Source organism: Prenolepis imparis, unplaced genomic scaffold (assembly GCF_030444845.1).
Source record: "Prenolepis imparis isolate NDT839.2.m4 unplaced genomic scaffold, iyPreImpa1.0 SCAF_4, whole genome shotgun sequence".
NCBI classification, from domain to species: Eukaryota; Metazoa; Arthropoda; class Insecta; order Hymenoptera; family Formicidae; genus Prenolepis; species Prenolepis imparis.
The window spans coordinates 15249886-15266913 of record NW_028141162.1 but is presented as its reverse complement, the minus strand read 5'-3'; the positions used below and the strand labels follow the sequence as shown (position 1 = coordinate 15266913).

General features: G+C 36.9%; 1 protein-coding gene across 3 annotated transcripts in view; it reads right to left on the bottom strand.

Moving 5' to 3' along the window:
• The window catches only part of LOC145934898 (uncharacterized), a 91781-nt gene that overhangs the window by 29512 nt on the left and 45241 nt on the right, over positions 1-17028 (bottom strand). For all 3 annotated transcript variants that reach the window (XM_083035772.1, XM_083035771.1, XM_083035770.1), the window contains exons 2-3: positions 3063-3299; positions 2271-2383 (exon numbers count right to left, since the gene is read on the bottom strand). In XM_083035772.1, the coding sequence (XP_082891898.1) occupies positions 2271-2383; positions 3063-3233 (284 nt within the window). In that variant the 5' untranslated portion in view covers positions 3234-3299. The remainder of the gene's footprint in view (positions 1-2270; positions 2384-3062; positions 3300-17028) is intronic.

Here is a 17028-nt window from a genome sequence, read left to right as displayed (position 1 = left end):
ATTCTTATAGATAATTCTATTTTGTTCGCACTTCTGTTTTAGATTTAAATACTGAATTTTTATGTATTGCATAATTAATTAATATATATTTTTCTATGCCTTGATTGCAATACATGCCTGAGAATATGTCAATTAATTATGCAATGCATAAATATTTATTATTTATATCTTTAACAGAGAATTAAAAAAAATAGAATTTTCTACAAGAATCTTTCGATCAAAATATCTGCATTTCTATTAGATTCGTTCGTCTGTACATACACACACATCCATCGCGCTGCACGTTTCGCGCGAAACTGACCGCAAGACTCTGTGCAGCGGTATCGCCAAACACAGCCTATACGTCTACCACGCTGCGCGCCTCGCGCGAGACTGACGATCAGTCTCGCAATCACAATGTCTCGAGAATCAGTCTCGCGCGAGATGCGCAGCGTGGAGGATGTGTGGGGTGTCGGGTGCGCTTGGCGATACCGCTGCTCAGAGTCTTGCGGTCAGTCTCGCGCGAGACTGCAGTGTGTTGGATGTGTGTGTGCAGACGCATGAATCTGATAGAAGCATAGATATTTTGTTCGAAAGATTCTTGTATATAATTCTATTTTTTTGGTTTTCTGTTAAAGATTTAAGTAATGAATATTTATGCATTGCATAATTAATTCACATATTTTTATGCATGCATTGCAATCAATACATAAAGAAGTATATATTAATTAATTATGCAATGCATAAAAATTCAGTATTTAAATCTAAAACAAGTGCGAACAAAAAAAATAGAATTTTCTGTAAGACTGTTTTGATAATCGAGATAATCACAACGTCGAGACTAATTACGATTTTATGGACGAGAAGATTTATTAATATTTTTTTATAGAAATTAGCTACTTTAAACTCGGTTATTATTTTTGACAGTTATCAGCTGATTTCTGTCAAAAAGTATTAATCGAGGATAAAGTATTATCAACATTACTACTTTAATTTTTATAACGTATTATTACTCTGAAATTTAATTAGCAAATGAATGCTTTAGTAATATTTTTTGACAGAAATCAGCTGATTTAAGCGCCAATTTGTTAATTAAGTTTTTAAATAATATATTTTAAAAATTAAAATAATAATTTGTTTAAAATAATATGTTATGGTATTTTAAACTCGATTAATATTTTTTGACAGTTATCAGTTGATTCTGTCAAAAAAATATTATTTTAATAATTATTTTTTAAAATATGAAATCAAAGAATGGCGCGCGCGTAGCGCAACAAAAAGTAATTATCATTTGCGGTTCAATTCGACGACAGTTGTATACTAAATATTGACCGCATTTTGCACTTGCACGGAATAAAAAGTATGGCTTGCGGTAAACCGCAACGTCACAGGCATACTAATTATTGCTCCATTTATCTAATTCTTGAATGCTTAATTAAATTCTATTGTTGCTCGAACGACTCTGAGTACAAGTAAATAAGATGTCAGCATTTTTTTATATACATATCCAAAGTAATTTTTTTTAAAAACTGCAAAGATGACGGATAAATGCTAACTGTTGATTGCATTTATTAAGACTTTAAGGTCAAAGAAATATTTCCTAATATCTTAATATTGTACTAAATATTATGTGGAATTTTTAAACAGTCCTATTTATCATTAATACTGCAAAATGTTAAAACCTTACAAGAAAATATTCAATTGTGTCTAATGCGATCAATTGAATGAGATATCAAAACTTTAATAAATGAGAAGTATCTTTAAGTATAATTAGCGTGCAAAAGATAGGGCCTTTTGTTGAGCGAATATCAGTGAGTGATTAAAAAGTGCACGGTTGTTAATGACTAATTAAGAGTCATGAAAATGATATTTCCTATTTAGATAGCGCTGTTCGTGATAGTCTTCTGCTATGAGTTACTTCTATCTCTTATACAGTTTAGCAGAATCTACCGCATATCAATTATTCAGGACAGTGTACTATAAAAAGTCTATAAATAAAATAAACCTATGTAAGTACAGCATCAACATAGTTTCCGTCATTTTGACAATCTGCTAAATGAAATTATCGTTTGCTTTATATGAAAACTATATACAAGTACCATATGTCGAGACATGCAATAATGACAGAACACACATGAGTCAGAGAATAATTGCAAACATTTAAATTGCTCAGAAAAATAGTTTAGAATCAGATTTTTTAAATTATCAATTTTTTGACTACGGTACAGATTTTTAAAATAAAATATTACATTAATTTATGGATTATTTATTATAATTGAATTTTAACTTACTTGGCATTTTTGAAGCCCGCTTTTCCGCACGTAATGACATAAAATTTGTCATCCGCCAGCTCCAGAGTTTTATGTATTCTAACAGCAATGGGAACGGAACGTTCTTCTGAATGCTGCAATATTATCACATTATAAATATAAAAATAATAATGCAACATATTAAACAATAAAACATCCCCGACAAGTTGTTCACAATGTCCGAATTATTTCGTTAGTAAAATAATATTGTATAATTTTGATTTTTACGTACAAAAATATTAATAAATATACGTTCTTGCAAATTCTAAATTATGTGTGTGTGTGTATGTGTAAAAATTATACTGAGAAAGTCTTCATCCACAATGTCGTTACATTTGCAGAACAAATATCTCGGCGGAAAGCGAGGGATTCAAATGCAAATCAAAATCTCCATATATATGAGCGATTTTTATGTTATTCTCGAGGCATTTAGAGTGACCGGCCTAGGTAAATTAGCATATGCTCAACCTCTTCTCAAAACAATTTTCTTAAACATGTCACACACTTGTAAATAGAGACGATAGAGACGAATATTAATTCCAATTCAAATGCATCTCCGCGAAATGCACCTCGGGCAGCGGAAAATATCTGTTTACACGCAGCGAGATGCTCGTACATAACGAGTTGATTTCTTGTTACTTCTCGCTCAATTCTTACGTCTGATTTTTTTAGGAATTCTAAGGACGCAGTCGATGCTGCGCTTCGTGTCCCATAATTCGACCGCCCTTGGCGTACGTATGTACAGCGCGATTTCCATAATCATAGAAGCCTTACGTTGTTCACGAGGACTCCGCAGTACTCGGGACTGTCCTTCGACGCTACTAGGTTGATGCCCAGAGTGGCGTGTGTGGTGCCGTTGCCAGATACCATGCACTGCGGGGTTCGATGATCCCGAGCGTGGACTGCGCCTACGAAACTCTCATTGAGACTGACGCGTATCGTCATGTAGCCGTTCTTGCACGTCGCCGTCACCGTCGGGTCGAACTCCGAGTCCAATAATTGTCCGGCGACCTGCAATCACGCGGAAACGGGTATATAAGATCCCGAAACCTTCGAACAACGCCTAATAAATTGTTCTAAAGCGTAGAGGAGAAGCCCTCCTGGAATTTCCTACGCGTCTTCCTTTCTACGTTTCACGCTCGCGCTCGAAACACTCCAGAGCCTTCATAAATATTTTAATCAGGGTCAACAGCTCGGCGAGAGCCTGGCCTGTCTTATTTCAGATTATGGCCGTACAACACTGATGAAGAAAGACTCGGGTCGAGAGAACCAACCGGGTCTCGTATAATGTGTCAACCTGAAGCTGAATGTAAGAATATCCTCGTTACGAAGGTAAAACCTGACGGAATCTGTTTTACTTTTACCGTCGAGAAATTCCGCTCGCATTCCGAGACATTTAAAGCCGTATAATTTTTTGTTTTGAAAATTGTGAAAAATACTCGAATCGCGTTCCTGTTATCTCGCGACACTATATCGAAACGAGACGAGTGTCTGCGTTTCTCTTTTTCTCGACGGCAGGCCTGTTTCGCGCGATACTCGGACCGTGCGAGACTCGGAGCGATATCCACCCCCGTCATCCTAGTATCCCGCTAAGGAGCACTCGACGAGAACGATATACAGACCAATGATATTTCCTCGGGCCGGATCACGGACTTAATGTACGGGCAAACTTGGACCGGTCTGGGCAGTAGCTATCGGCCCACGCTAACTTTCAATTTCACGCGACCGGGCCGCACCGTATAACGCGGATAACGCGTATTTGTGCTGTCAGAAATACGCGCGATGAGACGCGTATCCATGACACGATCTTGATATTAATCTCGAGTTAATATAACATCCCCGAGTGGCCGCGATTCCTAGGTGACGACACCATCAATTCCACAGTTATTTTTGTAGGCGTAGTTAAAAGCAGTTTGTCAATCGATTATTTGTTGCATGTATTTTAGACATTTTTTTTTAAAATTATGCTCAGAATGCCAAACTAGAAAATATATATAATTTTGTGACATGGTATCGACAATAAAAAAAATATTCAATAGAAAATCTGAAAGCAGCACCTCTTTAAAAATAAAATCTCATTATTGATCCAATAAATATTTTTGAAGAAAGTCGTCTAAAGTCTCCTTTAGATGATTTATAATTTACGTTAGAATTCGCGACAGAAATCTATTTGCAATTCATATACGTGTGCATTTTAATTCCTTAATGTGTTTTACATGTTACGACATCTAAAATTATAAATAGAATTCTGTCAGAAATTATACAGGGGTCTAAAGTCGGTTTTCGAAATTTGCATCACATTCAGAGGATTCAGGAGCCTTTGGCGAAATCAATATCCTTCCTCGAGAATAATGTGCCAAAAGTGGTACAATTTTGCTAACTCTGGCGATCTCGCCCGAAGCCTGCGAGAGAAGACAAAGATCCGCACGTAGGCGTCCCGGCAAGGACGCAAACGAGTCCTAAATGCTCCGATGTGTTATTCGAGGAAGAGGATCTCTCGGAGAGCAGTCGTTAGTCTCTCGTTCGCGGGGCGAACTGTTCGTCGAAGAAGAAAGGCGGCTTAGCGGTCCTCGATTAGCGGCGGATGCTTTGTCTTCTACGTGTGCGATGACAGGTATACGATAGCGGACGAGAGAGAGGATCGTGGTCGCCGTTGGGCAAGGCCTTGCGAGAGTCCGTATCCCGTGGCGGTCCCCGGCCAACGTATGACATTATGCGCGTATAATTTAATAGCACTCCGCATTGTGTTGCTGGAACGACGATCGTTCGTCTGGCAGGAAATTCTACGACTGTTTGCGACGTCTCCGAGAATGCGTAGCGCGCGAGTTTACGTAAAGAAATATCTTTCAGCTCGTACTAACATCACGGATGTAGCCTTATACCGGCGAATCTAGAAGGCTATATAATAAAGTCCTAGAGAATCGGGCGATCGAGTGCTGAGCAGATTATTGCATGAAATATATTTATCTTCTTGTTACAGCCTACTCTTTGCCTATGAATTATATTCGTCGATTCTAGAAGGTGTCACGAATAATTAATAATAACTATTATTAATTTTAATATCTTATTGAATTATTTTTTGATATTTTATAATCTGAAGCTTAGATTCTCTCTCAGATATCTTCGTTACTTAACTCGGAGAGGATCGTAGGATGCAGGCGTGAAATAAAAAATCTGAAATTGATATTCGCATTAATATTAATGCGCTGACGCGCCTCGAAAGCAACAATAGCTTGCAATGGAATGGAATGATCGAAGTATATGCAACACACTCACAGAATTTCGCTATTATATGACATTTAATTGGCAAAATGCGGAATCACGTGCTCTCAAACTTCCTGAAGTATCCGTATCACGTACACTCAATGGCGAATAAATAATTTGGTACAATAATGTACATTATGCACGGTTACATAAAGCTGAAGCCGATGTAACGGCGCGCTATACGTTCAGGCGCGGAAACATCAGTTCCGCCTGTTAAACTGGACTCTTATCCTCCACATCTGAAGGATATTCCATTATAAATATCATGCGCTCGCCAATTATTGTCCAACGGCTAAACAGCTCGAGTTGGATATACTCTGCAAACTTCCGTCGTTCGACTTCCATCCACGCGGCAGTCTTTCATAAAAATGCGAGGCAACGAATGGACAAGCTTAAAATAGCAGAATGATATCACGTAATCGCAACGCAAACAATAGAAGAAACGATAAATTAGTTCCTTATCACGGTCGGATTGACACATTCCACGCGAAACTAGTTTGACAAAAATCAATGGCATGTGGAAATATCGCAATAAATAGAAATGCAAATGGTCTCTCCATCGCTCACTATAAATTTTATTTTATTATTAATTTTTTTTACTTTACTTTACTTTAATTTTTATTTTATTTATTATTACTAATTATTATAATTGCATTAAGCTTGAGATTTTCATAAAACAATACAGAGCATGCAGAGAAATTTCAGAAATTTGGAAGAAAAATATGCGAAAGAAAACAGCTGACAGAAAAATGTGGATTTTACTCTATGAATAATTGCGAAAGCAAAACCGCGTTTTTTTAAGACACACCACCTAAGAACCTGACGGTGGCCAGATCGCGATAGGCGCATAGTTATACAACGCAAACTCGTTTGGAACAACAATTGCGATCGGGTAGGCAATTAATAATTCGCCCGGGAGGGTTGCGCCCGAGCGCTATCGCGTATCGACGCCGCGCGCGCAATAAATTGATAATTTTTCCCGCCCGGGCTTTAATGCACGAGGGTAAAAATTCACGCGTGGATAACGGCAATGCATCAAGATTTAATCCCGACGGGGCACTCGTGATGTTTCAACGCATTCTCCGAGCGCGCACATCCAGTCCCAGCGGAATCGCAGAAACAGGATCGTTCCTCTCACTGTCGGATTGTCGATCGGGGGACTTTCGGCTTGTCGGCGACGTGTCTTTCGATAAATAAGGGCTGGGAGATCCGCGGCGAGGGATATAAGGGCCGAGGAATAAGATATAACGAGCAAGCAACGTTAGCCCGTGCTTTTTCTCTCCGCTCTCAAGATATGTATTTATTTATAAATTTAAAATATTTCCATAAATTTTAATATATTTTTATTTAATATATTTTATCCTTCTTTTACATTTTTTTTTTCGGCAAGATTATGGAGGATGATAAATATTTTTCTTTTTAAAAAAGAAAGTTTAATAAGCGCTGAAAAAGTATTAAGTCAAATCACATTATATTAATTTTATCATTGGAAAATTATTTCATAAGATGCAAAGGATGAGACAAATAATTGTTACATATCGAAGGGATGAGACAAATGATTGTTGCATATCGAAGGGAACGATAAAAAATCATTTCGATAGTACAATTAATTTAAATAAATTATAAACGATAATAGATTGTAAAACGAAACATCTTAATTTCGTATAGAGAATAATAAAGCTATTTTCCATAATATATCGTGTTAATATCAATATTAATATATGCAATCAGTATAATTTTTTGTAAATGCTCGTTTAAAAATTTTTCTTCCGCGTTGTTTCGATATAACTCACGATAAGTATCTTTGTTAATAAAGATACTCCAATAAAGTACGCTATCTCTTAATGAGCGCGGTTAATTACTACCAGCAACGAAGGGTAATTAGATACAATGAATCATATACAAAGTAAAAAATGTGGCTTTTGCATTTTTACAAATTTTCTAGCAGCGCGTGGAAAATAGCGGTTTTTTGAGTGGCTTATTAAAATTTTTGTAACTTTTAATGAACTATTATCGCGAGAGAAATTAATTATTATTTTCATGAAATTTAATTAATAAAAAAAATAACTAATTAATAAATCACATATTTATTATCTTGTTGCTCAGAATTTTTCTTTGTAAACGTTAATTACATCGCGTATATCGTTTCACAGAGAATGTTTATCCCTCAGTTCAAACTTGGAGCAGACTTGGAGCAGCCTGTGGATTCAAGAACTCGCCTCACGATTAACTCAACGAAGGACGAGGAGATGTAGGATAAGATATAAAATTCAGATGGTTATCACTGTCGCGTTCAGCATCGCCGATCGAGCTTATCCTACAATTTCTTTACCTTTTGCGACGTAAGAAGAATCGCAAATGAAAGCGACGTCGAATCGAAGTGGTATCGCGTGTGAGAGACGCAACACAAGTGCAAGAGAGGCGCGGCATAAGTGAAGTTACAAAGGCACGAGGAAGTCACGTCCTCGAGGAACAATGCAGCCACGTCACTCTCGCAAAACGCGAGAAATAGTATGGATATCGACGTTACAATTGCATTCCCTGACTCAGCAAGACTTGTGCTATTAATTGTATAGTAATTGTTTATGATTCGTTCGTTCTCTTCTCTAATGTTGAAAGATGTTCAATACTCGTTTTCTCGGAAGACAAGCGACGCAGGGTGCAATTACAGTCCTGAGTCGTCTTCTTTATTAAACATCGTATGCACAACGATCCGTGAAAATTCTTGCGATTGAAAGAGCGATTCACTATGCTTTTAAAATAAAAAAAGAAAAAATATAAAAAGTAGATATGATAAGTTTAAAATGGGTACCATTCAATGAAATTAAATATTAAGAAATTTTTGTCAATTCTCTTTGCTAAAAAAATTCGTCTATTATATAATAATTACTCTTTTCTCATACAGTGGTGCATCTATTTATATTATTTACATATGTAGATACAATTTTACGATTCGCGAAAAGCCGCACGAGTTATTATATCAGATAAGTGCATCAGTATGGGATAAAATATAGCGATTTGTCTGCTTATGTGAAGTAGATAGGTATATACAATACTTTATAATGTCGTATCTTTAATTCATATCTGCCTTTTCTTCGCGAGAGGCCCTCGATCGTAAATAATTGCGCTATAGTAACGAACGTGTTACTCGTTTTGCGTCTACTGGCTACACCATACAGGTACACGTTCTTCAATAATTGAGAGGGCAATTACTCGTGTCACGGTACGCGGCTGAATGTCATTGTAGCTCTCCTCGTCGCGCGGATGCGAGAAAGGCATACACGATATATGCAACGCGTCGTCGGCACGAAAGAGCATTCTTCGCCCGGAGGCTGCGTGCCCGCCCTCGAATTATCTCGCGAAGAAAAAGGAAGCCAAAGTCTCAAAACGTATGTTATTGACCCTGGGCTGCTCGTTCGGGTTCCTTCGTCTAACCGCTCGTCTCGTCCTTTTTTTAACGCGCGGCCGCTGTAACCGAACCCTACGGCATTTTTGCCAGAAGTGCATCGTTCACAGTGTATGCAATTTACGATCATCGCCATCTCTCGCCATCGCGCATATCGCATCGTCAGTTTCTTACCGCGAGTTTTACGGTTCGTCGCGTCCTTGGAAAAATATCTAGTTTACGCAATAATGAGATAATTAGGTTCGCGTTACGTTTGCACGTCCGAATATGCCTTGACCGTCGTCCTGCTTTCTCTCTCTGGGCTCCGAAAAAAACCGGTATCGCTCGGACACAGAAGAGGCTATCGCTTGTCCTTAATGTCGACGCATCGATAGCTTTCGAGGCACAAGTGCATAAAATTGTCATTTTTAATATAATTTAAATAGATATGCATATAAATTATGCAAAATAAAAATAAATATAATATAAATTATATACAAAAGAAAATTATACAAAGTAAATTATACAAAATATAATTTATAATTTTTTTAAATTTTATTTTACAAAATGTAATAAATTATATATTTTACAAGAATGGACTGCACGAAGGAGAATATATTGCTATTCGTGCCCTGTGAACAACAAATTATTTTCAGTGAAAAATTAATTTTTATTGAAGTGACCATGAATTTAAATTACATTGTTATTTGTTGCTAAAATTATTTTAAAATGTGTGCGAGCGCAAAAAATTGACAATACATACGGGAAATATTACACTTTCGACTAGAGTAATTAAAAAGAATCTAATTACAAAGCTGGATACACATAGTAATATAAATTAATTGTACGAAGTATATAACCCGTGAGAGTAATTAATAAACCGATGCCGCCGATTATTATCAGATCACAGGTTGCACAATGTGCGTAATTAATTATTAAATTTTTGCGATATCTGATCGGGGCTGGCTCGCGCTTCATCTCTTCCCTTTCTTTTCCGAGGGCAATCTTTCGAAACTCGAAAGCGTGCAAGTGAAAGTGGGATACTTACCAGGTCGCATTAAATTCATCTTTAAAGTCATCCACCAGAGAAAAAGTATGGGCGAAAGAGAACACTGCAAAAGCTCGCATTCGCCGTGTCGGAGAAAATAATTTTCCATTTTACGTCACAAAGAGATAGCTGCAGCAAGGGAATCGCGCAAGAGCAATGAACAGAACTTCTACATGAAACGAATTCCAGTTCCAACTGTTTTAAGTTGCAGGTACTTTGAGAATTTTCGTATCTCGAAAAATATTTATAGACACACAGTTTTCGCGTTCCTTTATACCGTATTACACTTTAATTTTTGACAAAGTTAAAATTGCTCTTTCTACTCCATTTTTCAACATTATATATCCAACAATGAATAATTTATATTTACGTATAAAAAAAGAGGGATTATATATTGTAATTTTCTTTTATCTCTCGTATTAAGTTTCAATAATTAATTATATAGATAACTTTTCTCATTAAACCTCTATAATTGTTTCTTGTGATATAGGAGAGATGTCACACAAATACAGTCTTCTTTCTAGGGAGAATCTTAGAAGCCCTCAGTTATGATATAAGGGAAGGAAAAGAGAGAACGCCCCCGTCTGGCCCTTTTATATAAAAGGGCCGTTCAATTAAATAATAACCCGGCTTGGGAGAAGATTAAACCGCCGTGAGTTTATCACGGGATATGGTCGAACGATATCATTCTCGCAACATTATCTTCGTTTATCGACAATCTCTCGCACGGTCGAAGGATGTGCGGCACCAAACGCGCATCCGCAGAGCAGGAAATCCCACTTTCGCGATGCCATGCCGCCTTCTCCGCTTCTTTGTCCTCGACATTCCCGGCGCGCGTCATTTACGACCGTATATTTGCCCGACTTGATAATCTAACAGGGAACGTATTAACCGAAACGTAACGACCGAGGAAGAAAATAATTTCTTAGGAACGCGCGCGAGCTGAGATTTTGCAAGCACGCATAAATCTCACTTTTCCACGCGATATTTGCTTTTCGTATGTGACGTAAATTATACGTCGGGCCAGGGGTCACCAGCGCCTGCACACGCGAAATACCCTTTATAGAGAAGAAAGAGAATATAATGTATAATTACGGTTTATTATGAGAGAAAGAGAGAGAAAGAGAGAGAGGTCGAAGTATGCAATTTTATTTAAACAAAAGAATACGACGTTAATATTTTTTAACCAAGAATTGTATTCTAATGGTCGAGAACAATTGATCCAATAGGTAAAATTATTTATCATCGTTAGGGGAGTGATGTGAATCGAGTATCAAAGAGCAATAAAGGTGAGATGCATATGCATTTGCGTGCACGTGTCATTGAATGGGGCGAGAGTGAATCGCATTAAATTATTGCAATTACGGGATCGAGGATGGCAATACTTATTACCTTCACCACCTGCGTCGAAATCGATAAGGGGATAGAATAATGCCCGGCGTTCGGGCAGGTGGATATTACGATCTTGCGGGCAAAACATTCTCTCTCCACGAGCATCTGTGTATACTTATCTACTTAGAATATTTATTATTCCCGCGCGACTGGAATTTTCATTGTAATACAACGTCGAAAGACCCCGCCGTTGATAGATTCAGATACGCTCGAACAGCCGATACTTTATAGACCGTGTAACTTTGGGGAACAACCTAATTTAAAAACAAATCGTTTCGCCTCACGTGTCGATTTTAACAGCACCGCAAGGAATGATAAAGAACGCAATGTTCCGGTTGCACCGTGTTTGTTAATGGTACCTGAATAGGGAGCACTTTACAGTTACTTCTCCGCAAATATCTCTTATATCGCCAAGTCAAGCGGAAAAGCATTATTTGAATTGAATGGTGATTGGTTTCATTCTGTATAAAATAAATTTATTTTATATAAAATTATGATGTATAGATTCTCTCGATATAAGAGAGAAAATATAATTTTGATTGATTAAATTGCATTATTTAAAAAATAAATTAAAAATTTTAGAAATAAGATTTTCCAAAGCAAACAATTTTTAGGAAAAATCGAAATTTAAATCTCCCTCATTCTCTTAAAAAAATATATGACTTATATACAATAATCAATTGTAATTTTAAGCGACAGGAAATTATCTCATCTCCGAGATTCGACATAGATTTCAATCTTGAGAACATCTTCCCAAAAATGGATATTATCTTACTACCGCAATCGCAGCGAATTGTCAATGAGATGGTCAAATAAAGGAGTAACCCTGGAATTTCGCTCTTGTGCAATCGTTTCTTTAACAGGACTCTTTTTGCGCGTTGTAAGAGATGTCGTGTACGCATATATACGAGCCTTTCTATTCATGGAGTTGCGGTCGCAGCTGCGTATAGAGACTCACGGAGAAAAGTGAAAGTACGAGGAATAAAAAATCGAGAGAAGAATCAGAGACAGAGTCTCATCGAGATGATTTTACTACCATAAATATGCACCGTTTCACCGTCCGTTTATGTAAAATCGGATTCCTTTCTTTCCCTCTCAATTTACAATTGCGATAATTACAAGCCAATCATAATTTCAGCGGAATAAGAAAGTAAACGGGGTCTTTGCAGGTCTCATCTCACTTTTACAAGTTATAACATTGTTTTCTCAGACGGGGTCTTCAATAAGAATAAACCTTCTTCGAGTAGATGCGCAAAGTCTGTATTCCTCTTAGAGCTTCAATAAATATTAACGCTATAAATCGCGAGACAAGGTCAGCTCTTTCGCTGTGCTCGAAAAGCAGCTTTTATTCCTCTCGTATCCAGGAGCGACAATGGTTCTTCCAGGTAGGCCTCTCTCTAACCCGTCCGGTCCTTCTGACGCGCGAGTCCCTCTCTTCCTTTGTGGTCTCGCTACAACGCCTCGGCTTCTAGATAGGATTCATATACGCCCGCGATTTTACGACAATGCCATTTCGTGCGCGCGCGTAATGCACGCTACGTGAGTCCACGTGTGCGTTTACGTATCATTCGTGCGTCCACGCACGTGCACGTACGAAGCGTGAAGAACGTTTCAATATAATTTTGCCTTGCCGTTACTGCGAAGGTACTTGCTGGAACTTGGCTATGCGGATACCTGAACGTCACGAGACAGTACTCTTTCCAGGATATTTCTAAAATAATGAACGTATTTTTTTCAAACAACCAATTGCGATAACTTCCCATCTTGTATCATGATTTTTTTTAATTTCTTACTTTTTCACATAAAAAAAATGTATACTCTTTGATATTTAATTTTTTTATCTTTATAATAATTTAATTTTATAATATATTATAATTTTTTAAATTATATAATTTATTTTATTTTATTATAATTTATTTTATAATATCTTATAATTTTATAATTACTATAATATTTGCTAATTAATTTGCTTAATGGTTTCTGAAACAATTTGATGAAATACATTACTATTTCAGCATTTTTTATGAAATTTTTTTATGACCGAAAGTATTTTTTGACAATTAATTGACACGTTTGTTTTAGCACTCTTGGGTTGATCGGGATGATTGCGCGAAGCGTGCGATATATAATGTCGATATTTGTCTGCGGAACATTTTTCTCGCTGTTAAAGAGTCAGACGGTGCGCCGTTAAGGGTTGACGCCCTTTCTTTTGCGGTCTCGCCACTCGGCCTTAACTTTTGCGCGCAGCGGTTTACGACGAGACGCTATCTCGAGCGTACGTACTCGCGAGCGTGAATAACGCTTCGACGATTTCGTCTCGACGTCTCGCCCGCGGCCGAACCGCGGACATAAATCACGATCTCGACTGACATACCTGATTTGCCGACTGCCATAGGCATATATATACCGCGGGTATAAGCTCTGTATAGATCATGCGATGTCAAGTGTTTAACCCTCCCGTAGCGAGCTATGAATTGTTAGCGGACCAAGGACGGAGGCCTCCTTCGAACCCGCTGCTCGCTAATCCTGCGCTTCTTCGGTTATAGCATCGCGAATCTTTCGCTATCAATACTGCATCAGCGAAAACATTATGAGAATGTCACTTTAATATTATTCTGCAGAGTGGAATATTAATCGATATTAAGATCCTGCAATCTTCCATCAAATATGTTGAATGTGATAAAAAATGTAACGTTACATCATACGTTTACAAGAAATGCTAAAAACTTAAATTGTTATAAAGTATTGCACATAAAAAGGTGAAAGAAACATTATTTATTTTTTAAAAATGTAATAAATAAAATAACTTTGAATCAACGCGTGAAAATTACTTTTTCCAATCAATTCATCCATTATCGAAAATTTAAAAGATTTTAAAAGTTTGGTAAAAATTTATTTATTACGCATAAAGATGGAAATAAATAATATTTCTAAAATTTTGCGATACCAAAAGAAACTTAAACATATACTGAAAGAATTTTCTCTTAGAATTTACCCTGAAAATTATGGTAATCGTGGGATAATATGGTATGAAAATAATTTTATGTGAATTTCTCTGATTAATATTTATCACAATAAAAATAATATCTATCACAATAAAATATAAAACATGTTTAATTAATTTTACTAAACTGCATAGTAAAATTAATCAAACATATTTTATATTTTAAATAATAGTAATAGATATTATTTTTATTGTGAGATAAATATTAGTCACAGAGAAATTCTCATAAAATTCTTTCCATACCATATTGTCCCACGATTACCATGATTTTTAGGGTAAATTCCAGAAAAAAATTCTCTGTGTACCAAGATTATGTCGCATGATTTGCAGGTTGATTCTTTTTTTCTAAACAGTTCTTTATGCGACGACGAGAAATCGCGCGGTATATACTTTAAATTGCGTGTTCACGCAGTAGTAGACCCGTTTTTTGCCCGGACAATACCGTCATGCGTAAATGCGTAAATTGCGCGGCACGTGTGATAGACCTCACGCGCCCTACATGCATTCATAATCACAGTATTCAATGCTATTCTTCTCGAAATTACACACTTCCCCCCGTGGCAGAGAGTTAATCGCGATCGATCTTTTATTCGCACAATTTTTGACGCAGCGATCCCGTTCGCCTACATAAATACTAGAATAAAGTAAAATTTATTGATACAAGCGCAAAGTTGCAAAATGCATACTAGAGTGAATAATCGCCATTGAATATTTAATTTAACGTTTAATCAATAACAAACGTGTTGTCTCTCTATGTATAGATTATGAACATTTTTTGGTACTCCCATATAAAGAAATAAATTTTTTTCCTTTATTTATATTAAAACTAAGTATAGCATGAAATGTGGAAGAGTATATGATTAAATTAATTCTAAATTAATTACGTCAGTTTCCTCGATAAAGATTCTGCTAAGAATGAAGGGATTTTCGAATTTTGGATTATTGATTCAACTTTTACATCCTGTTCTCGCGCAAGTGTTTCGAATTTTCATCATTAATTTTTATATCTTAACCGAGATACTCTCGTTTCCATGAATCTAGCGCAATGGATAAAGTTGCGTTATTTAATACGCACGTTCGGTCGTGCATACCGACAACACTTATCACGGTCTATATATCGGACAGGTGAGAGAAAAAAAATGTTGCGTACTCTTTTCTCTCTTCATGATGCGGGTGCATCTCGCGTTCTCGCTTTCGTTGATGCGTTTAAATGATATATCTTGATAATATAAGTGAAAAAAGTGTAATGAAAGCGCGGTGAAATCGCGACTAGGAATTGTGCGCGCACATTATGACGATACTATGCGTTTATACCCGCGTCATCATTAGCACCGCTTCCGTTTACTCTGACACATCGGAGAACTCGTAATACAGCTCGCTGAAACGATGCGTGATTCCCAGTAACGTGCTGGATTTTTCCAACGCAAATCGAATAACGCTACTCGCGTTCGCCAAGCGAGACCAACATTTTTACGGTCGCATTCCTCGTTTTTTTTTCTCCTCTCGCCAGGAGTCAGGAGCCCCTCGCCTCGTTGACTCTGAAATTTCGCGAGAGAAGAAATCTCGCGAGAGAAAGAGCAGCCGCATCAATCTTCTCCTCTTACGGGGGGAATTTTTAGCATTTGGTTTTATTCCGCTCTCTTTCACCGGAGAATTTATATAAACTTTTATCAAACGTCATTTTACACGTGATACACTGGACGATAGAAAAACACGCACGCAGATACGAGAAAATATTTTGCGTCAACTTTGGTAAATCCCTGAAAATACGCGCTCCTATTTACGTTTAGTTCATTTCTGCTCTGGTTTTTACTTGCTCTGCACAATTTTTCAGAGTTAATATTTTCTCATATATAAATGTTATCTTAGATCTTTTAAATATATCTTTCTAGAAATTAATCTGCTTTTAATACCATGATGCACGTGAAGTTAAATTACCCTTTCACTTTGCTGTCATTAGTGAAAAATTTTCACTTTCGCAGATTGCGTAAAAAAATATTTTACACACACACGAGAGTCGTAAAATGGGATTTCTCTGAAAGCGCGCGCTGCATCAAAGTAGTGGAATATAACAAAGATGACTATCGGGTCTGGAATTTGTGTCCGGGCTCGAGATCTTGGAATATATAATTAAACGATTAGTCAGCCGATTATAATCGATATATGCATACAGAGACAATTCACAGTTCAAGATAGATTCACGTCACTGCTGGATGCTTGCTAACATAAATCACGTAACGCAAATGTGCTTGATGAACCGCAAGAATAGGCAGCCGTTTTCTGATCCCATAAGTTTATGCATCGCTTGGTTTCCCGCAAAACACGCGCTTGTCGTAAACTTCACAACCACATGATATTTCGTGAACTTTAACCACATTTTTCATTTTTTTTCCCCCAAAATATCTCGATTATTAAATCCTAAATAAAAAAATATTAAAATTGTAACGTATGAAAAAGAGCTTGTAATATTTCAATTATGAATTCGTGTTGTTTTATAATCGATTGATTACCAAGAGATACAAACCGGACGCTGTAAAACTTTTGTAGTAAGCTTCGATCAATGTTTATCTAAGGTTTTCTCGATTATTGAGCTCGCGAGCTTTACGCGGCTCTAATATGAATGCAATTTTGTCGATATATTGTCGCG